This window comes from Cucumis melo, chromosome 1 (genome assembly GCF_025177605.1).
Source record: "Cucumis melo cultivar AY chromosome 1, USDA_Cmelo_AY_1.0, whole genome shotgun sequence".
NCBI lineage: Eukaryota > Viridiplantae > Streptophyta > Magnoliopsida > Cucurbitales > Cucurbitaceae > Cucumis > Cucumis melo.
The window spans coordinates 12,943,983-12,967,923 of record NC_066857.1 but is presented as its reverse complement, the minus strand read 5'-3'; the positions used below and the strand labels follow the sequence as shown (position 1 = coordinate 12,967,923).

General features: G+C 36.4%; 1 protein-coding gene across 2 annotated transcripts in view; it reads left to right on the top strand.

Annotated features, from left to right (window-relative positions):
* Nucleotides 1-5,316: 5,316 nt before the first annotated feature.
* LOC103490131 (1,4-alpha-glucan-branching enzyme 3, chloroplastic/amyloplastic) overlaps nucleotides 5,317-23,941 on the top strand; it is a 50,053-nt gene continuing 31,428 nt past the window's right edge. The window contains exons 1-8 of one of the 2 annotated variants that reach the window (XM_008449502.3): nucleotides 5,317-5,716; nucleotides 5,992-6,063; nucleotides 6,285-6,349; nucleotides 7,620-8,297; nucleotides 8,481-8,653; nucleotides 9,937-10,026; nucleotides 18,558-18,633; nucleotides 20,335-20,442. In XM_008449502.3, coding sequence (XP_008447724.1) covers nucleotides 5,397-5,716; nucleotides 5,992-6,063; nucleotides 6,285-6,349; nucleotides 7,620-8,297; nucleotides 8,481-8,653; nucleotides 9,937-10,026; nucleotides 18,558-18,633; nucleotides 20,335-20,442 — 1,582 coding nt within the window. In that variant the 5' untranslated portion in view covers nucleotides 5,317-5,396. The remainder of the gene's footprint in view (nucleotides 5,717-5,991; nucleotides 6,064-6,284; nucleotides 6,350-7,619; nucleotides 8,298-8,480; nucleotides 8,654-9,936; nucleotides 10,027-18,557; nucleotides 18,634-20,334; nucleotides 20,443-23,941) is intronic. The other variant, XM_008449501.3, reaches the window with a different exon arrangement.

Sequence of the window (23,941 nt, the reverse complement as noted above, 5' to 3'; positions counted from 1 at the left end):
CTCTTCCCAAAATATCCATGTCAAACTGTGTTTTCTTATCCTTCCCGACCATCACAGTTTCTATAAAGACGGCCAAGGCGACCTTCACAGCATCGTCATCATTTGTAAACTCAAAATTCTTGAAAATTTCCTCAATTTCCAAGCATGTTATTACTTTCTTATTTTCTGATCCGAATAGAAGACTTTGTAGTCGCTTGCTATCGCAATCTTTCTCCAATGGATTGTTTGTTGGCCACAATCCAGTTATGATGTTGAATTCCTTTTGGGTAAAACGGACGTTCTTCCCTAAAACCGAGAAACAGATTCCATCTGCGTTACCATCTTCAGGTATCTGCCTCAGCAAGAAATGATGGATCAACTGGCCGTTGAATACCATGTTCACATTCAGCAATGGACCAAAAATTGTTTTTTCGAACATTTGCAGCTGGTCCTTGGTCAGTTTATCCTTAATAAGACTGCCGATCTTGTGCACTTGGCATGACACAGTGGCAGGGAAATACTTTTCGCTAGGTACAGCCATCCTGAAATGAATATAATATATTGAAGACAGAAGTCGAATCCGAAACCCTAAACGCTTCACAATAATAATTTAAGAACACAATGATAGTTTTTGAAGACAGAAGTTGAAACGTTTGAAATATAAACAAAGGAAAAGTGTAACGTTATAGTAAGAAAAGTTCGGAAAAATACCTTTTAACGTTGACGAAAACTATGGACTGAGACAAAAATGGTCTGAGAGAACAATGGACTGAGAGAAAACGAAGGTGTGATCAGTGCGGTTGTGTATTGCGTAGTGACGAAAAACGAAAAGTCAGAAGGCGGAACGTATATATATATCGGTCGTTTTTACCAAAGGGGCAATATTGTAAATTCGCATACTTTTTTTGAAATGTTGAATCGCGGTTGTAAACAATTCGCGGGTGTCTTTCGGTTTCAAAAGATCGTTTAGTTTCTGTAAACGATCGTTTAGTTTTTTATAATCGATCGTTTAGTTAATTTCAAACGATCGATTGGTTGTTTTAAACGATCGTTTAGTTTTGTTCGACCAATCGTTTAGTTTTGTTTAACTGATCGTTTAGTTAATTTCAAAGTATCGATTGGTTGTTTTAAACGATCGTTTAGTTTTGTTTGACCAATCGTTTAGTTTTGTTTGACTGATCGTTTAGTTTTTTTCAAACGATCGATTGGTTGTTTTAAACGATCGTTTAGTTTTGTTCGACCAATCGATCGTTTAGTTTTGTTTAACCTATCGTTTAGTTGTTTTCAAACGATCATTTGGTTGTTGTTAACCGATTGTTTAGTTATTTTTAAACGATCGTTTAAATATTTTTAAACGAACATTTTTAAACGAGTGTTTGTGTTCTTAAATGAATAAGTCAATCGTTATTTTCGTCTTCTTCATCCATTTGGAAGCACAGAAAGTAAGAATGTTGGGACAAATCATTAAGAAAACACATCATTAACAAACATTCATTAATTAGTGTAATACTTAGTACATTTGTAGGGAAATTTCTAATCTTGTATGCTCGACTTGTCGGTATATGAAATTGGATTGGTACACGTTAATCTGTTGTGACCTATTTGTTTACACCGACCACACTTATGCAATTTCGGAGCTTCACCAACACTTGGAATCCTCTTTTTCTTCGGTCGACCAACTCTTTTGACTACGTTTGGAGGTAAAACAGTCATATGTACGTAGTCTTCGCTTGTCTTCCAATCTGATTGATTCCCAACTGGGTAGACGGCCTCCGCATATGCAGCCAACAAACATTCATTAGTGTAATAATTAGCACATAAACTATAAACATTTATATTACGAACCCGTGCTGCAGCAATGGCATGTGAGCATGGTAGTTGCTCAGCTTGAAACTCCTTGCAAGTGCATTCTTTAGTCTGAAGGTTTACGACCTCCTCCTTATCTAAATCTTTGACATGAAATTGGTAACAGTCAATTGGGTTGACCTTCATTGTCAAAGCTCCTTCTTGTTTCTTTTGAATAACTAACTCTGCCCATTTGGTCAATGTAGACGTCACTTTAATGCCTTCTTCTCGACGTTCCCAAAACCAACGTTGTAGCAAAGCTCGAACATTTTCAAGGAATGAAGCAATAGGCAAATCTCTAGGTTCTTTCAGTATAGAATTCATGGACTCCGCTATATTTGTTGTCATCATGTTATACCGTCTTCCTGGGCAGTGAACACGAGACCATCGTGCTATTCCAACATCATTTAAATATTTCCCTGAACCATTAGGAAATGAAAGAAGATGTCTCCACGCTTCTACAAACGTTGATTCACGATATGTTCTCGATGCATTATAAAACAAAGTAGCAACCGTGTCATTCTTATATTTATCATGCAAATTTTGACTCAAATGTTGGACACAAAGGCCGTGGAATGCAGAGGGGAAAACTGATGAAATACCCTTGGCGAAGCATGTTTTCCGATCTGTCACAAAGCCTAGATTAGGCACCTCCCCTATTGCACCTTTCAATTTTTCTAAGAACCACTGTATTGAGTCATCTGTTTCTCTATCAACTACTCCAAAGGCTAGAGGATAGATCTGATTGTTACCATCTAAACAAACGGCCACTATCAACTGACCCCGATATTTGTTCTTAAGAAATGTTCCGTCCATGACTATGACCGGTCTAATGCAATTTAAGAATCCTCTAACACATGCACCAACAGCCATAAAAAGATATTTAAAGAAACGATCATCTTCGAGTTCCATGTGAAATATTGTACCTGAATTTGTAAATTTGAGTGCTTCACCATATCTACACAAAAGATTATATGACTCTTCAGGAGACCCTCGCACTCGTTCATATGCATTTTCTCTGGCACGCCATGCTTTCTCATAACTCATATTTATGCCATAGTCTTGCCTCATGTCTTCTATGATATCACGTGGTTTGTATATGCGACCGGGTCCCTTGAATTTGGACTTTATTAATTCTCCAACAACCCAAGATTTTGCTTGCCTATGGTCACGATTCAAAAACTCAAGAGAACATGAATGAACTTTCACATACTTTTTAATCTTGAATATATTTGAATCCTTCAGTCTAACCGCTCGCAATCTCCAACCACACTTGTTGTCGATGCATCTAACGAAAAGAACCTCTTTTGTAGACTTTTTTACTACAAACTGAATTTTTTTTTTCATTGCCAACACACTTAATCTCATTGACAAATCTCTCTTGCAAAAAAATATTTGTCCTACATCCAACTCTTCATTTGTAGAGCTTTCTTCCGACCAGCCACTTCCTTTTGTCTTCAACTTCCGACTAGAGGACTTGTAGTCAACTTTACCTTTTCCTTTGCAATCTTTTGTAGGAGCATCTCTTTGTTCTGGGATGTCAAACAATTCATTGTACATCTCAACTGACTCCAATGTAAAAGTATCATCTATTGAATGATATGACTCATATGATTCCCATATAGCCGAATTGGTCCCTATCATGTTATGACACAAGCCACCCTCAACTTCACCAATATCAACTTCATTCTCATCTAATCTATCCATTCCAATTGGAGGAGGATGAGGGTTTAAATTTTGAACTTGGTTGCTCCCAGATACTGAATTGTAATCTTTGTTTAACACTTTCATGCTTCGATTGCTTGTAGGCTCAAACGATAGGTATAGGGGGACCTCCAATGGATTTTCACTAAGAATATAAAACTTCAAATCACGGTCATTGCTTAACTCAAATGGAGGAGCTTCCTTTTCCCCTTTGATCTCATATATACATCTTATCTTTATGTCGAACTTTGTAGAGTCAACTTCTGCAAGGTCATATAGTTCAGACTGTAAATCTTTGTGTGTTATTTCTTTAGGGACAACAATGCCTTTTAACACTCCTCCTTCATATTTTCTTCGTCCCTCATCCCATTCACCACTGTGACGCACTAAAATCCGAACATGTGCCATCCTTAAACTACCTTAAGTACTTTTGTATCTTCAAAAATTGATTTGAACTTAAGAACCTACAAAATGCGTGCAAGATGTAAAGAAATGGATTAGGAGGTGTACCAATTTGATTTTGAAATAAATAGTGAAAGTTTGGAACGTGCGAGATACGTGCGAGATAAAGCATGAGGGCCTAAGAGAGTTACTAAACATGCAAAGAATAGCTCTAAATGGATTAGGAGGTGTACCAAGTTGATTTTGAAATAAATAGTGAAAGTTTGGAACGTGCGAGATAAAGCATGAGGGCCTAAGAGAGTTACTAAACATGCAAAGAATAGCTCTAAATGGATTAGGAGGTGTACCAAGTTGATTTTGAAATAAATAGTGAAAGTTTGGAACGTGCGAGATACGTGCGAGATAGGTGCGAGATAAAAAAAAAATATGTGCGAGATAAAAAAAAAACCTTCATTCCTTCTATTCCTATTGCTTACTCCTCCTCTATTTGATCCAACTAAATCCTCATCCTCTAGTTCAATTCATTTTTCACTACCCATTGAACATTGAACTTTCTAAGAACCTAAAACCAAAATTTGACTAAACTAATTTACGGCAAATAAGTCCAATTCCAAAAACCAGACAATTACGATGAAAATAGCACCAAATACCCTAACAAACATTTACTTACAGCAGATAAATTGAAAATCGGTTAGACATGAAACTCACCTAAATAAGACGCTCGAAGTTGATTGAATGGTCCGAATAGGAGCGACGAAATGCACTGGACAACGACCGACGAAGGGCAAGCGACGATGGGCAAGTGACGATGGCCGGAGTAGGTTGCAGGTGTTCTACACGAAAGAAAAGATAAGGGAAAGGGAACTATACGCGAAAGAGAAGGAATCGATGGTGGAGAGAAGGGAAAGCAAACGTGGAAGAGGGAAAGGAAAAGAAGAGCATTTTTGTCCATTCACACCCAAATTGTCCTAAAAGTATTTCTTTTGAAAACTTGTCCCAAAATTCATTTAAACCTCTTTTTTTAACCTATTTTTGGCAATTTCCCAAATAAGTAAGTGTGATTATTGTTTATATTATATTTAAGTTCGTGATATTTTGATTTTAAATTCTTTTTGTGTTTTAGGTTTTTATATGATATAATGAAAATATCAATTCACGTGAATGAAACTTTGTTAAACCGTAAAATAATAGCAAATTGAATCAAAATAATTATACAAATATAGTAAAATATCATGATTGGGTTTGTCATAATAAACACAAATATTAGTCCATCCTTGTCAAATGGATTATGATATTTTTTTAAAATAATCAAAATAATTTCCTTAAAAAAGAAAAAAAACGGACTGAAATCAACTGCCGAGTCAAGTCTCAGACTCAGGAAGCAGAACGAGTGAACCCATAAACCCCAGAGGTACCGCCTTCTTATCTTAAACCCATAACCAATTTCTTCTCTTCTGCAGTAAACCATGAACCATCAGCATTCCCCCACCATGAACGCCCTTTCACATTCACCTTCACCTTCAATCAAATTCTCTTCATACAAAACCCATTCTCTCCTTCTCCCTCAGCCCCGCTCCACGCTTCAATCCATTTCTCTCTCTGGGAAACTAAAGCTGAAGATAAGTTGTTCTGCGTCCGAACACCCAGAACATGCAGCACCAAGAAAGCACCAGCCGTCTAAGAAGGCAAAAAACGTCTCAGATGGCGAGAAAGGAGTCGACCCAGTCGGGTTTCTCACTAAACTCGGCATTTCTCACAAGCAATTCTCTCAGTACCTCCGTGAAAGGTAAGTTTCTTGGTTTTGTTTTGTCTCTAGGACAATGAGTTTGGAGTTTGAACCTGAACGAGTGTGGAATGATAATAGATGGGAATTTTGTTATGAGAGGCTTCAGAAACCTTCATTTTATTCTAATTGTATCGTAGACATGGTTATCTTATTAACTTTTAAGCTAGTTTTCGGATAAATATGACAGTACTTGAATCAAGGGGCTACATCCTTTTAGTTTAGTATGAGGACGATTAAGATTTTTTGACGCTTGTTTTTGTGTGTGGGGACTCTAGATATAAATCGTTGAAGGACCTCAAGGAAGAAATTTTCAATCGTCATGCAAATCTACAGGACCTGTCTTCTGGGTTAGTTCAGTTCTTCATTTTCATCTTCATTTCCATCAGTATCTATCACTCTTTCCTTATTGGTTCAATTTTGTGTTTGGAACTTGGCACAATTTTTATTCCCATTCTTTTTACAGCATCTTCTTGATTTTTTTGAAAAGAAAATTTGGTTAACGTAGTTGTTAGTTTACTAGAGTTGTCTGCTCACATGAATCTAATGCTTTATGATATTTTGGTTATAGGTTTATGTTTTTAGGTATGCATCGCCATGTGGAACATCGTGTTGATTTTATGGAATGGGCTCCAGGTTTGGATTCATTGCTTCTACTTCTACTTTTCCCGCTCTAAATAAAATATGATGCTGGAGCATATTTGATGACTGAGGATTGATGAACATCACGTTGTAAACGCAAAACTTTCCAAATTATGTGGGTACTTGAATCTAAATTTAACATAGCTGGCTTGTTTCCTCAGTTGGGAGAATATCTCTAGCCCAACCATTTTTTTTTCCACATCAACATCAGCCCTCCCTTGTGCCCTCGTGAATCTTGGTTGGGAACTCCTAAAAGATTGAGTTTTTTTCTTCTGGTTCTTGGCTGTCTCTCAAAAGTCCACCTTCTCCCTCACAGATGTGTTTTATGCAATTACCAAGGCGGTGACAGATACCATTCCCCACTATTACTTTTTTTTTAAACGGAAATGAGCCTCATTATTAATTTTGTAATACTAGAGTTGGATGCATTCCAGATTTTTGGTGTTTCCTGATTCCTAGTGCATCCACAGAGGCCTTTTAATCTCCGGTTTCTGATTTTCACTGGACATCCTTCTCTTGCTCAAATGTAAAAAACACCTATGGCTCAACAGGACTATAATTTTGATAGAAAGTCTGGAGACGTGAAGGATTTTTTTTGGTATTATACTGTTGTTAGTTTCTGCTTGGACCTCCTCATCTTATTTTTTTTTTAATTTTGAGAGGTAAAATTGTATTGATCTCAATAATATGTGCAATTTAGATTTTTTTTTCTTTTACGTTGGAGAAAGAACCTATTTCAAATATAGAGAAAAATTAATACAATAAAGACTAAATATTTGATAATTAATAATCACACAATCATTCATTGAAAGTAGAAACTCCAATAAATTTGTTATTTTCTTGGTAAGCTAATTGGAGTGCTTTTCTGGCATTCAGTTATATTCTTCTATATTTGTTTTCTGTTCTGAATCTAGTTAAGCTTCATTTCTGCTACATACTTGGCCTCTGCTGAGACCACCGATTTTTCTATTTGCTTGAGAAATATTTCTTGGACCGATTTCTCTTTCTGCTTCATTTTATTTCTTCAGCCTAACTTAGTTGATCTTGATCTTCAACTTAAACATCGATCTTATTTCTTCTCTAAGTTATGAAAGACAGAAAATAACAAGAAATCACTGAAGAGCTTGAAGTTTCAATTTTGAAACCTCAAACCATCTTTTGAAGCCTAAAATCATCATTTGAAGTAATAGAGAAACCAAACCCTATTGGTTCGAGCGTTGCCTTACATCTCATTTTAATAACTAGTTAAATTTTCTTTTTGTAGGTGCTCGCTATTGTGCAGTAGTTGGTGACTTCAATGGTTGGTCACCCACAGAGAACGCTGCCAGAGAGGGACATTTTGGTCATGATGATTATGGTTACTGGTTTATTATCCTTGAAGATAAGTTGAAAGAGGGAGAGAAACCGGATGAACTCTACTTTCAACAGTATAATTACGTGGATGATTATGATAAAGGTGACAGCGGGGTCAGCATTGATGAAATCTTCAAAAGAGCGAATGATGAATATTGGGAACCTGGAGAGGACAGATTTATTAAAAACCGTTTTGAAGTTCCAGCTAAGCTCTACGAGCAATTATTTGGTCCCAATGGTCCTCAAACATTAGAAGAACTTGAAGAAATACCAGACGCAGAAACAAGATACAAGGCATGGAAAGAACAACATAAAGATGATCCATCCAGTAACTTACCTTCATATGATGTGATTGATAATGGAAAGGAGTATGATATTTTTAATGTGGTGATTGATCCTGTAACAAGGGAGAAATTTAAGGTTAAGAAACCTCCTATACCTTACTGGCTAGAAACACGTAAGGGAAGGAAAGCTTGGTTAAAAAAGTACAGTCCCACTATTCCACATGGAAGCAAATACAGGGTATATTTCAACACTCCTAATGGGCCATTGGAAAGAATTCCTGCTTGGGCTACTTATGTGCAGCCAGGTAATGAAGCACTAACAATTACTACGGTTCAACCAAGATACTTATATCACTCAGTGCTATACTATGTGTGTTGTATAGTTTAACCCATCCTTAGCACATGTTAGAAAGTTCTGATAAAATTTTCCATCTTAACTGAGGTTTGGTAACTTTTATCTTAACTGGTGTACTGGTTAAAAAATTCAGATGCTCATGGGAAGCAAGGTTTTGCAATCCATTGGGAACCACCACCAGAATATGCATATAAATGGAAAAACACCAAGCCAAATGTACCAAAGGCTTTGAAAATCTACGAGTGCCATGTAGGAATTAGTGGATCAGAACCGAAAGTTTCTTCTTTCAATTACTTTATAGAGAAGGTTAGTTTCCTCTGCTTCAAATATATGCATGTATATTATGAAAATAGTAAACAGTTTGGCATTTTATATTTACCCCTATGTTTTTTTTTTGGTAAGGAGCTAGAAGCCACACCTTCATGTAGAAAAATGTAAAAGTACACGAAAACATACTAAAAATGATCCGACAAAAGGAGTCTGACCATAACTATAGAAAAAGGACTCCATCTCAAACTCATAATTACAAAATGGTCTAATGACTGGTGGCCGGCGCCCATAAGGAAGCATTAAACCTAGCTACCTCCCTAAACCCTTAATCAAATGCTCATTTAACAAAAGAACATTGGACTGTTGTACCATTGGAAATGGTACACCAATGCTTCTTCTTGTACTTGTGAAACACATAGGAATGAACAAATATTATGTATGCAGATATCAAAGTTGGTTACAATCATATGGATTATGGAATTTTTTTATCAGTGCATCTAAGCTTCTGAATTTGTCTAGCTTTTGTGAATATCGTGTATAAGGAATGGCGATTGAACTATTTGCTTGTGACAGTTGACTATCTCGTGGTGGAAGCAGGAGCCTTCTAAGATATAAAATTTTCAGTTTGAAAAACAATCAATAATGTAACATGCATTGATTTAAGAGACTATAGAATCTCAAATGTGTGTTTGTGTGTGAGGCTATTCACTCCACAAGAAAATATACTTTGCACAAAAGGCCTGGATTTATAAAAAGGTCTCCAAAATGGTCAGGATTACGAAAGCATTTCATATTCAATACAACATCAGGTTTATGTAGCTTGTAGTATTACAAATTTGGAGCACAAATATCTACTAAACATAAGCTCTACTTGTTAACCATGAGTCGCATGAACCTAAGCTATCCTATCAGTAGGACACTTCCTATGGTTTTCATATATCTTAATGGCTTTATAAACTTTTTTTTCCTTTTTGATGTGAAACTTAACTTTCAGTATCAAGAAGGATGATACAGAAGAGGGGGAAATGAGATTAAGATATACCCACTTACCTACAAGTTACAGACCTTATAATTATTATATATTTTTTACTCACATCAACTGAGGATTCTTTTGGTAGTCTTTTTTTGCACAGAGTGGGAGAAATACTTAATCTTGGCTCACTTCCATTTGTATTTTAATTTGTCAGTTTCTTTATGAAAGAAAATAAATTTCGGCAGCAAATCATCTAAAATATTAACTTATACTTGCACTTTCATTTGCATTGTAACATTACATGTCGTTGGTTCATTTTCACTTTGCACTATGTTTTATCTCCCAGGTTCTTCCACATGTAAAGGAAGCTGGATACAATGCAATTCAACTGTTTGGAGTGGTTGAACATAAAGATTACTTTACTGTTGGTTACAGGGTATGGTATTTGTTTTTTCATCTCTACTGTTATTGAGCAATTTAGGATTTCTACATTTTTGGACATTCATTTAGGTGACCTGTTTTTATACTAGCCAGTATTGCGGGACTTGTTTGATAAGAAATAGTTTTTCTCACTTTGTTTTTTTTCTATGATTTTATTTCTTTTATAGTTTAATTTTTTTTTTTGTTGGTCTATTGGTAGAGAGACATGTTTATATCATTTTAGACATGAAGGTATTAGGTATTTATTTTTTGTTTTCATTTTGTATGATTCAATTTCTTATATATTTTAAAACTTTTTGTTAGTCTATTGGCAGGGAGATATGCTTATATCATTTTTGGACCTTGATATAAACTTAAAGGTCCTTGGTTCAATTTTCAATTTTAACTGTTCTTTTTTATTTTTTATTTTTTATTTTTATATTTCTTTACTTGTTTTATTAATTTTCTTTTTTCTTTTTTTATTAATTTTTAATATTTCTAAATTTATTTTTTTCTTTCTTTATTAATCTTTCATTTTTATGTTTAATATTTATTAATTTGTTTCTATTTTTCAAAATTTTTTCTTCTCTTAACTTTTTATAATTCTGTGTGAATTTAATTTTGAATTTTAAATTTTCAATATTTAGAGAATATATTATTTTATTTTTAAATTTTGAATCTTATTTTAAAATTTCTTCTCTACTTAGCTATATTTATTTTATATTTATTAATTTATTAATTTTTTATATTTATATATTTAATTTAATTTAATTTTGAATTTTAAACTGTTCAATATTTAAATTTATATATTACTAAATAATAATTCATAAATTTGATTTATTTAATTTCAAACTTTTCTTTTATTTCCAATTAGAAGGAGGATACAATTGTAATTAATTCAAATGTTGAAGGATAAAGTTCTCTAGAAATGTTTTTCTTCTACTTTGGCTTTTTATACATTTTTATATATTTGTAAAACTTTTGTTTTGGTATGGTATTGGTGTGTAGAAGTTATATTTTGGTAAGCAATTATGCTTTACATATGTTTGGATTTCATCCATTGTCTTTGAAGAACGAATAAAACAGACTTTTTCCACCTTGTGAAGTGCGCAGTGAGTATTATGCTTGCTAATATGATAATGCTATTTGAGCTGGACTGGAAGAAGACAAAGAAGTAGGTGGTTGGAGAGGACAGGCAAAGAGAGTGATCAAGAGAGACAAAAAGGCAGAGGAAAGATAAATAAAGAGAGGATTGTTGGGTTAGAAAGACTGGCAATATATGGTCGGTTCTTTTTTACGATCCTTGAACTTCCTCTCTTTCCATGTAACAATGAGAAGTTCGTGTCTTCGTTAAAAGGAAAGAAGATGGGCAACAGATAAAGAATGAGAGTGGGTGGAATAAATGGAGAGAGAGAAAGTGAGTGAAAGAGAGAAGGAGCTTACTTGCATGTTGGAGTTTCAGGTGCTGTTTTCAAACAAAGTAGCAGACCCGAGCTCTTTTTTGTGGAATTTCTGTTTCTTTTTTTATTTCTAACCAATAATTTTTTTTAATTATTATTGAAAGTAACAATGAAGAACGAAAACAAAATTTACGTAGAAACCCTAGTGCAGGAAGAAAAACCATGGGGAGAGAGTTCCTTATTATTTTCTGATGATGATAAAAGTAGGGAAATATTTATAGGCAACACGAGCCTCATTAAAAGAATAAAAATTAGGGTAAAGTAAGCTACACAACTGCTTTGGGCTTTCAACTTGACCCAAGCCCACTATTTCTAACACCCTTCTAGGACGTAAATGTCAAAAAGACCCAACTTGCTAACACACGAATCAAAGCTTTGCCTGAAGTGCCCCTTTGTGAGTATATCAACAATCTGGTGGCTCAAGGGTATGTAAGGGATGTAAATTCTACCATCGTCTAGTCTCTATTTGACAAAGCGCCTATCAATCTCCACATATTTAGTTCTGTCATGTTGGACCAGGTTGTTGACAATGCCAATAGCTGCCTTGTTATCGGAGAATAGTTTCATAAGCACGTCATAGTCCTGACAAATATCAGACAACACCTTATGGAGCCAGATTTCCTTCAGATTTTGATAGAACTCGATCCGGAAGAACAGAATTTCTATCTTTATTGATGAATGTAGAATTGTTTACAATATAATTGAATTGAGTAAAACTCAATTCAATGATTAGGGCACTCTTGTTCTTCTATCTCTCAAGAAGTAACAAGCCAAACTAACTTCTTCTCAAAGCTTGACTGATCTTCCCGCCTAACAAATTTCTATTTATACCGACTCCATTGACATACTGACTTAATAGACTAACTAACAACATACAACTTATTACAACTTAGTTCACTCACACATATGACTTCTTTTTATTTCTCCTACTGTATTGAAGTATTATTGGAGGTCTAACAGATTCCCAAACTCATATCCCTGTATTCTGCTTCAGCGCTGCTTCTAGCCACAACTCCTTGCTTCTTACTTCTCCAAGTAACAAGATTGCCCTACATAAAGGTGTAGTATCCCAAGGTGGATTTTCTATCAACAATAGACCCTGCCCAATTAGAATCAGTATAGGTCTTCATACACTTTCTGTCAATCTTCTTGAACTCCAACCCTTTACGAGGAGTTGCTTACCTCAGAATTCTGTTAACTACCTCTATGTGGTCTTCATAAGGAGCTTGCATGAACTGACTGCCTTTGCTCATAACATAGGAGATGTCAGGCCTAGTGTGAGATAATAAGTAAATCAGCTTTCCCATCTAGCGTTGATATTTCTCTTTACCAACAAGAATCTTGTCACTTGAATTTCCAAATTTGATATTGAACTTAATGGGCGAATCAGCAAGACGACATCCCATCATACTTGTTTTAGCTAATAAATCAAGGGTGTACTTTCTCTAGGACACAAAGATGCCCTCTCTGGATCTAGCAACCTCTATCCCAAGGAAGTACTCCAAACTCCCTAAGTCTTGAATTTCAAACTTATCCCTCATCTTTTTCTTTAGTTGGATGATCTCAACAGCGTCATCCCCAGATAGCACAATGCATCAACATAGACAATCAATATTACAATTTTCCCAGCCTTGGAGACTTTTTGTGAACAAAGTGCGATTGGAGTGCCCCTGATTGTAGCCCTGAGACTTGACGAAAGTGAAAATCTGTGAAACCAAGCTCTTAGTCTTGGTGACTGTTTCAACCTGTACAAAAACTTTCGAAACTTACAAACCTGATTATCAAACTGAGCTCCAAATCCTGGGGGAGGACTCATGTACACTTCCTCTTCTAAATTTCCATTCAAGAATGTATTCCTAAAATCAAGTTGATATAGGGGTCACTCTTTATTCATAACAACTGACAGCAAGACTCTTAACAATATTTAACTTTGCAATATGGGAAAAGGTCTTAGAATAGTCAACCCCATACGTCTGAGTGAACCATTTTGCAATTAACCTGGCCTTATGTTTGTCAAGGATACCATCTTCTTTGCACCCATAAGTCTGAGTGAACCTTTTAATGCTTATAAAGTGTTCGTAAAAAGATTTCTGGATCACAAATGAATATGGACTGTATGATCATAGAGAGATTGTCTATTTGGTCGGAACTTATTTCTTTAGCAGAGTTCATTTTGGAGCCTTGATCATTTGGAGGTAATTTAGTATGATAAGATGAATTCTAGTAGGCAATATGACATGAGGAAGAAGAAGATGTTTAGTTGTATGGCAGAAAGTAGTTTGCTGGAAACTATTGTTTCAACAAAACTTGAAGGTTGAAGAAGTGAGTGAGTTTCAAAATCTTATGGAGCTTTAGTCACACAGGAAAGTAAGGATATAATCGACCAAAGATAGTGGCTGTTGGCTTCTTTTGGAAAATTTTGAGTTAATTCATTCCTTTGAATAAAAATATGGGAAAATCACTATGGAAATGTAGAAGTCTGTGTGGAATCGATAATCTAAATTGGAAAATGACTTTTGGAGTTGAGGGTTGTTAAAAAGGAAGATGTATAATCATTGTTTGTCTCCTTCAATTTGCACTATATGCACTATGCTAGTGACTCTTCATAGTATCTGTTTTTGATTGCTCATTCTCAACTTGTTTGCATTGTTGTTAGAATTGTATCCGGGGAGAATCTAGAAATTTTTTCCAAGCAAGCTTCTCAATGTAAAACTTTAATGGAATCATCTAAATTTTAGCCTCCTCTTGGTGTTCCTTCTCCAAGGATCTCGAGATTAACTCAGTGCGAGATATAAGCCTAATCAACCGCCTTTTCCTTAGATGGATGTTTAGTCTGTTTTAGTCTTTTTAGACCTTTTATTCGTATTTCTTTGTACTTCTTTTGGTTTTGTTTTGCTTTTGGACATTACTCCTTTATTTTGGTTTTTAGCTTGGTTAGATATGATCAGGGTGCTATGGGTTGTTAATCTAGTTGAGATGTCCAGGTGCACCTTCTGATCCATGGTTTACATGCTTATTGTATAATTCTCTTGTACTATGAGCTTTTGTCTTATTATTAATACACTAATAAAGAGGCTATTTTCTTTAAAGGAAAAATGATACCATCTGCTTTGTACTTGAGTGTACAATGAGAATTGTACATTCCAAGGTTCTGTTCTTTTCCAGGGATCTCATTTCTTCCATGACATCGGTTTTCCACTCAAGGCACTCTAAGGCGAGGTGGATATTCTTTGATATCGTATAGAGTCAAGGATGACAGTGAAGGCTTTGAATTGGGGTGAAAGGTTCTCGTATAAAACATAGTTAAAAATAAAGTGCTTTGTACAGGATCTGATACCTTTCCTTAGCCAATAGGAAGATCAAGAGATGGATCATATTTACTAATGTTTCTTGGATGGTCCTGTTTGGTTCTGTTTTCAGTAGATTCTGCAAGAACCTCATTCTCATCAACTCTGTTCTCTTTATCTGTGATGACCTCATCAACATTACCCTTCTCAACCATATCTTCAGGGACAACTGTCTCAGACTTGTTATTCTTACCCACTGGACTATTGGTATGTGTGAAAGTGGAATTCGTCTTGGACCTATCATTCTCACTCATTCTATAATTAATATGTGACTCAATGGAATTGGTCATGCCTTGATCTCGTAAAGGTTCAGAGTCCTAGACCAGAGTTGACTGAACAACATGAGACCTAACTTCCTTTCTGAAATCCCTCCTATAGGTTTTTTTGGGAACTTTGTTCATAGGTAAGATTGTACCGTGAGGATTTTAGTCAGGTAAGGTAACCATAGTAGGACAGGTAGACTCTAAGAGAACCACTTAGTTAGACTCTTCATTCACACTCTCACTCTTTCCCCTGAAGTAGGCTAACGGGAAAGAAAAGAGGATCCTCAAGAAAAGTGACATCCATGGAGACAGAAGTATTTATGTGATGTGGATGAAAGCATTTATGGTCTTGTTGGTGCCGAGGGTACCCAACAAACACGTAAGCCTAAGCCCGATGAGTGAATTTAGTTTGGTTAGGGCAAGGGCTATGAACATAGGTTGTGCACCTGAAAGGGACATTAAGATGAGACGGGTGGAGGGATAGGATCCTTTGACACATCCTAGGGGGTCTGGAGGTGTAGGACACGGGAAGGCATTTGGTTTATGAGATGAGCTGCTGTGAGATTAACATCGCCCCATAAATAGGAAGGAAGAGAAGTAGACAACATAAATGAACGGGTAACTTCCAAAAGGTGATAATTTTTCTCTCGGCAACCCCATTTTGTTCGGGGGTGAGCCCAGAAACTTTGGTGGATAATTCCTTTAAAGGACAAAAACTTGTTAAGGGTGTGGTTTTGAAACACACGAGATAAGGTAGAAACATCAATTTTAGAAAAAGGATGAGTAAATAAGTGTGTACTGAAAATTAGGGTGGCCTAAATGGAAATGCCACAACATACAATCTTTTTCAAAAGTAATAATGTGTGAAGATAAAAGACTAGTCCTAGAAATGCTACTGGAGGAGATGTCATCATCAAGCAGGTAGAGTCCCTAACTTTTCTGGACAGTGCCAATCTTCCTCCCTAAGTTCAAGTCTTGAAAAGAAACAGAATCGGGTAAAAATGTTGCTTCGCAGTTTAATTCCCAAGTAATCTTGCTTATAGATAGTAGATTATAGGAAATTTAGGGCACATGGAACACATTGTGTAAGGTCAACCCTTCAAAAGGAGAAATCTTCCCCTTCCTGCCAATAGGAGTCAAGGAGCCATATGCCGTTCTTATTTTCTCATTACCAGTACACTGAATGTAGGACACAAAATATTCAGAGAAACCTATCAAATGATCTGTGGCGCCAGAGTCTAGGATCCAAGGGTTCTTCCCATTAACACTAATAAGACTAAAGGACTGAGGTATATTTGACTGGGCAATAGCTCCTAGTGTGGTCGAGCTGAGATCCCCAGGTGTCTGAGAAAGGCTGGCAAACTCACTCACATAACCAGCTTTGGGTTCTGTTTGTTGTTGGAAGAGAATCTCTTACCTCCTTGGGGACGACCATGTAACCCAACACTACTCCTTGGTATGCCACTCTTTCTTACAATGTTTATAGATAGGGATCAATTTCCCATTGTTCTTCTCACTGACATGACTAGGGGAACTTGCACTGAAGGCAGCGAAATCAATAATGGGGGTTGTCAGACTACTTGTAGCATAGGTACGATCCTCCTCCAGACAAACCTCAGAACAAACCTTCATTAGGGAGGGTATAGGTCTCTGGCCCAATATACATCCGTAGACAACATTGAACTTAGGGTTGAGACTAAGAAAAACATAAATCCTATTAACCTCCTCAATTCTGGAGTATCGTATGCCATTGTTGAGACAATTCTAGACAGTTTCTCTGCATAGATCAATTTCCTGCTAGATAGGGGAGAGTTTGTTAAAAAAGATGTCACATCCATGGTCCCCTGTTTGCATTCTTGAACTTGTTTTTGCAATGTATAAATAAGAGGCATTCTGATGCTTGGAATATAATTTCTAAGCTATGTCCCAAATATTCTTAACAGTTGTAGCATACAGTAAGGGCGTGTTGATATGTGGTTCCATACTATTGATCAATGTGGAGCAAATAAGAGAATTCTCCCATTTCCAGTACCGTTCTTGTGGGTCTCCCAATGGAAGACGAGGTATCTCACCTGTTAGGAAGCCAAATTTGTGGCGCCCTTCAAGAATCATTTTGATAGATTGGGGTGATGAAAAATAGTGTGGGCTGTTTAGTTTCTCCCCTAGAAAATATCCTATAGATTATGCCATTGTATTAGAGGCATAGGAAGATGACAAAGTAGGGAACGAGGTTACCTGATTTTTAGTATACATTGGTGGGGTCGTATGAAGGCCATGGCGAGGGTTGTTGGAAGAGGCCCTTAGTGTCGCTGCGATTTGCTGTCAAAGTACATTCAGCTGCTGTTGAGCGACATGGGGGACGAACCTTGCACATGAGGTGTTGACTGCATTGACGACTCACCCACCTCAAAAGTCAAGTGGGCTTGAGGAGTCCCAAACCCCGGGGTAACAATTAGGGTTCATTGCTGAATTAGTGGCCTGTATCTTGGTGTGAAGACCGTTCCAGACAAGGGTTTGCAGTTGGAAGTGGAAGGTGGCTGGACAAGACCGGGCAGCAGCATGTGCATTGACTGGGCAAAATCCGGAGGTGGCGTGCACAAGGAACGTGCTGGTGCAGGAGGATTCGTACGGATGCTTGGTTGTAGGGTGAGTGCGGCATGTACAACAGCGCAGCTGCATGGGTGACGCGTGCGGTTCCTGTGCGGCTGGATGTGGTACGTGCAGCTGGCAAACCATGCTGGTTGGACTGATTTGGACTTGCTAGAGCAATCTGTCCATGGTGGCGGCGATGCTGGCATCCAGAACGGCTTGGACAACGACATTGAGAGGGGCAGTAGGCTCGCTGACAGTTTGATCCTCCACGGGTTGCTCCTCGTTCTAGGTTCCATCAAGTTTGGTTTTAGGGTTTTAACGTCACCTTGCTTTGATACCATATTGAAAGTAACAATAAAGAACGAACACAAGATTTACATGGAAACCCTAGTGCAAAGGAAAAACCACTAGAGAAAGAGTTCGTATTATTTTCCGATTATGATAAAAGTACAAGGGAAAAATATTTATAGGCAATAGGAGCCTTATTAAAAGAATAAAAATTAGGGAAAAGTAAATTACACAACTACCCTTGGGTTTTCAACATGACCTAAGCCCACTATTTCTAACAAATATAAATGAAAAGATACTAATGCTCGTATTAGTTGACGAAGATTAACCAAACAAAGAAATGAAAATAGAAGTTGGAGCTCTGACAGGCCCCATTTTTTTTGTTAAAACGTGAGTTCAAATAAATTATGCTAACACAAAGTCGGGGTGAATTGTGTTGTTTAAGATATCTACAGATTCTATTTAATTGACTGGGGGATTGTGATCGTGAATTTGGTTCTCTTTTCTATTTTCCCTGTTGATGGTGGATTGATGGGGAGTAACAGGGGATATTTGAATTGGCTTTAATGTTATAATTGATTAAGCATCTTTATGCAGGTTACCAACTTTTTTGCTGTCAGCAGTAGATATGGGACCCCTGAGGACTTCAAGCGCTTGGTTGATGAAGCTCATGGTTGTAATTCATTGTCTATCACAATTTTTTTCGTTTATTTACTTTAAATATTTTGCTTGTTTTATTTTCCTTTCGTCTTGTGTTAAATAAAAAGGTGAACATTTTCTTTGCAATTGAATTTCAAGTTCTTCTAACTTACTAGATAGGCCGGGTCAAGTCATTGAAAAAGAAATGACTCTCTTTATTCATATAGATATAAATTAAAAAAGACTAATGTTCTAAGTACACAAGAGTTATACAAAGAGGATAACATAATCAGCAGGCGCACTTGGATGTATTGACACCCTCTTAATGCCCTCATCATATCCTTCAAGCAAACATAAAAAATCTCGACTAGTGCTCATATATTCAGACATTGCAAACAGGACAAAAAGACTATAAATCACTAGCCTTACAAAGGTTTCAAGACTGAGACATGCAAGACCTATATCAAAAAGCACAAAAAGAAGTAAACTAAAAACAAGTAGATTAGGCTGGGAGAATATAAAAATTCAATTTAAGTAGATTTCTTGAGTACTGTAGATCTCAATAGGTAAGGAACACCACGGGGAGGCATTCTTATGGGTGAATTCAAATCGGTCCAACCAAGCAAAAGATTTATCATGAAACCATAATTCAAGATAGGTTAAAGAAAGAAAACAACTTCTCCCAAAAGTGAATTTACCGTATGTAACCAAAGTGATCGAGGGATTTTTTTGAATTGCACCCCAAGTAAAAGTTGCTGGATATTTCCTTGAAAGTCAGCAACGAACACCCGAGATAGGTTAAAGAAAGAAAACTTCTCCCAACAGTGCACTGCCTATGAACACAAGAGAAGAGATGTAAAGGGTCTTCTTCATGCTGATGACATAAAGAGCAAATGGAAGGAGAAAAACAATTGGTAGGACGTTTATGCTGCATGACAGAGGATACATTAAGATGATCATATATCATGATCAAATAAGATTGTTATCTCTAGCTTTAATTGGGATATGATGTTTTGGTGCTAAGAGGATGTCAACCTAGTGGGATATCCAAGTGCACCTTCTGAACCCCCTCGCTTATTGCTCTCTAGGCTTCTTTATTGTACTCATTGTATAATTCTCTTGTACTTTGAGTTGTTATTAATAAAGGAGTTTGTCTCCTTAAAAAAAAAAAAAAACAAAAAGAATTGTTAACCCTCCTTGGGCTATTAGACTTCCATAGCACTGAATACAACAATTTGTTTATTGGGGAAGAAGGGGATATGTGAGCTGTGAGGGACTTTACTGAGAAAACACTATTTCCTATCAAAGACCATGTTCTTCTATCAAAAGCATCTGAAGTTTCTCTTGCTGCAATTCTATCGAAAGCATCTGAAGAAGGGGCCGTGCTTTGATGCTGGTCCCCTAAAAAGTGGAACAGTTTGCATATTCCTACGAAGAACTAAATGTCTTCAACTGCAGTTGGGAGTTATATATAATATAGAAGAGTTTGCATCTGCATGTACCACCTGAAACTGGTTTTTATGGGATGCTAGTTAAGAGGTCTATACAAAATGGAAGATTGTGGAAGGATACGGTGTTATAAAAAAAAGCCTCCTTTTATAATTTAGGTTGCAGTTTGGTTAGGTTACTTTCATTCTTGAACATTCATGCAAGATTACTGTTCATCTTTTTGTCTTTAAATATTTTTTTATAGCTTATATACTTTTGGTTTGCTCTTTGATTTTTCTTGGTACAGGCCTTGGACTGCTTGTCTTCTTGGATATTGTTCATTCATATGCTTCTGCTGATGAGATGGTCGGATTATCATCCTTTGATGGATCAAATGACTGCTACTTCCATACTGGTATTTAAGTCTTGCTTACTCGCTCTATTTACTAGAAGGCCTTTTTTCATCTGTCAGCCTTCTTTGTGTCTTGATGATACCAAGGTTGCTTTTAAGTGGCTGGGCGCATGTTCTTATTCAGGGTTAATGGAAAATTGCCATTGATGTTCTAACTTAATTCTTTTAACTGTACCTTGTCTCTGACTCTCTTTTTTGAGTAGATTTATTATCCTCTTCTACTTAGAGTTATAATTTTTTATTTATATATTGTTCTTCTTTTTTATCCCACCCAACAGGTATGCTGTTCCTTGTCCAAGGAGCATTCAAAGATGTTGCAAAAATTGTATTTTCATAAACTGTTGGATTATTGATATCTCACATTTTATTTGAAACCTACCATTACCCACCAAATTAATTGTGCTCTACACCCTACTTGGGATCATTCGCAGCTTCATCAATTGTGGGATTCTAACTAATTTGAATTTGTAGGTTCTTTTTGTAAGAAATGGGAAAGATTTACAGGATCCTAATTTTTTTTCTTGAAATGGAAACAAGATTTTTCATTGATATAATGAAATGAGATCAAAGTACAACAATGATGCATATAAAGATAAAATACAAACAAAGAAATGGGAACAATAAGAACAAAGAAACAAAGGAGACTAATCCTTAGAAGCAAAAGAGGAAAAAACTACAAATCCAAAACTAGACAGCACCATTCTAGTATCATTGAAACGATGAGGATGCCAAGTGTCACAATTTCACTTTTTCGAACACGGGATGGGTGATTATACGACACCTGCTCTTAGCTCAACGGGCAAGCCAGCCATATGAAATTTTAAGGTCACAATCAATGTCGTTGTATGATGCAGCCGCTAGTCACATTCCAAGAGAAAACTGGTTTAATTAAACGTGCGAGAGGAAAGAAAGTATTGAAAACATCTTTAAAGCATTGAAGACTAACAATTGCAACACAAAAATGAAAATGATGTTTTAAAGCATCGAAGACTAAAAATTGCAACATACAAATGAAAACGATGTTTAGTACTCGAGCAACACAAAAATGAAAACGACCTAAAGATGAACCTGAAAGATAAAACAACGAGCTATTCAAAGCAACTGAGATTCGAAACAACAAAAAAGAGCTAAGAGGCAAAACAACTACTTCAAAAACTCTGTCCACTAGCAAGCATGACTAGGGAAGCTCTTCTATTGATCTGAGAGTTAAAAGGCGAGCCAATTCAAACAAAGTTCTACAAAGAGAAAGCTTCGAATTGCTTGCATAGGATGCACCCGACTGTAGCATTCCTGTTGTCTATATCGAAGCAATCAAACCATCCCACTTCTTTTGACATAGTATATCCTTTTATTATGCCCAAACCAAAGCTCTGCAAGCAATACTGATGACAAAAATTTCCAAAAATAGTCTCCACCCTTCTCTACAAAGGGAGCCAAGATAAATAAGGGCCATATTGCAACGAATGACAAATCCATCCACCCACGGATAAATAAGGACCAAGAACAAGAAAGGACCCAGAGTGCAGCAAAAGATCCGTTGGTTAAGAGAGCAATCCAGGAACAACCGTTGCGAAGCTTAAAGGGAGTCAAAGATTCAATCTTCCTCCGAACCCATGAAATGCAAAGCACCATTAATAACAAATGAAGGGACATAGTGGTAAAAAAGGAGACATAATAACTAATTAAGAGGTCATGGGTTCCATCCATGGTGGTCTCCTACCTACGAATTAATTTTCTATGAGTTTCATTTTTTTCGAAAAGGAGACAAGCCTCTTAAATTATTATTAATAAAAGAGCCTTTAGCTCAAAGTACAAGAGTATTATACTAAGAGCAAGAGAAAAGAGAAAATTTAGTTTACCTCTGCCAAAACAGCTACAAAACAAATTCCAAATAGAAGAGATCAAGCTAAACATAGAAGAGACCAAGCTAATCAAAACCATATCTGAAGAAATCTAATTACAAAGCATAATGAAAAATCCTCTCATAAAGAACAAAATTGAAACTAAAAACTTTCAAAAATATGCAACCGGCTGCCTTGTAACTGCCTAACCAAATTAATCCATAATCCAGAGGAAGCTCGAAGAAGTCTTCCACTATTCAGCATCGGCGTGAAGGATTTACTTGCTACCCATATGAAGGGAAATCCTAAAATGACTGATGTTGGTCTTACATTGAGGAAAAATACATTAAACTGTTGAAGAATCAAATTAGAATAACTCTACAATTAGATACTATTGATTTCAAATAATCTGGTATTTTGCAAGATCGGGGACAAAAATGAGTTACAAATGGCAACGCTGCGTATTCTGGCTCTTCCTTGCATTGAAACACGACATTGAGATCGGTTTCTAGAGGCTAAAAATGTTTCTGACTTTCAAGTTCGGTTGACCTATCCAAATGCTTAAATTCCTCACTACTAACACTGAAAGGAGAGTCGAAAAAAGGCTTACCCTTGTTGTTGGATTGATTGATAGGGGTTTTGCTTCGAGAACCCTTAAAAAATTTTACCTTGGAGTTAGGCAAAGAGAATTTAGAGTACTTAAACTGGGTAGAGTGGGGATGATGAGAAAATGATTTAGAAGAACGGGATAGGACTTGAATTTGGGTGCAACTGACTTCCAATAAATTAGGATTAGCCTCTACAAATAGCTTGGAGCTGTTGGAAAAAGTTGATGAAAGAGAGTGGATAGAATTTTTTTCAAGCAAAACGGGTACTTGATCATCTAAAATTTGGGCTTTTAAGGACCGTTTTGCCATGATCTTTGATTTCTTCTTTTGGATAAAATACTTCGGAAATGGCTTGAGGTAATATGGAAAGATCTTGGAATAATTCTTTCTTTTCAAATTTCCTCGGGAGCCTTTTGATGAGGAAAAAAGAGAAGAAGAGGAGATGGGAGCTGAAGATGAAGTGTTAAAAGGAGGGCAGCAACCGTTGGTTTCTTTTGGAAAATAGCAGCTGAAAAGAAACCATAGCAGCTGAAATAATTTCAGCTTTTAGCTTTTTGTTCATAGGATTTGAGGAAAGAGGATCACCAAAAAGAGGGCTGCTGGCTGGTTGAGGGGACTTTCCAGCTGTAAAAGTTAACACAGCTGGATTTTTCTCTTTCTTCATTAAAAGTGACTTTTCAACAGCTGCCTTCTTGTTCTTTTCAAAACAAAATTTATTATTCTCTCTCCTTCTTAATTGTGGCTCTTCAAATCCAACCGAGTTCACATTACTTTCCTTGGAGTTCAAATTTAAAACCATCGTTGCTTCAGGGGAGGTAATCGACGCCGACGCCAACAAGGCTAAAAATAGGTGAGTTCCCTGTTTCAAAGCTTTAAAAGGATTCCTCTTATATAAAGGAATTTTTTGGATTGATCTTAGATATTCCACCCGTTTCGGGAAGAATGAATCATCAACAACTCCTTCATCTTTTAAAGCCTGATTTAATCTTTGCAAGTCAAATGGTTTTGAAAAATCCTCAAATGATAAATGACCCTTGGTTAATGGAGGAGGCT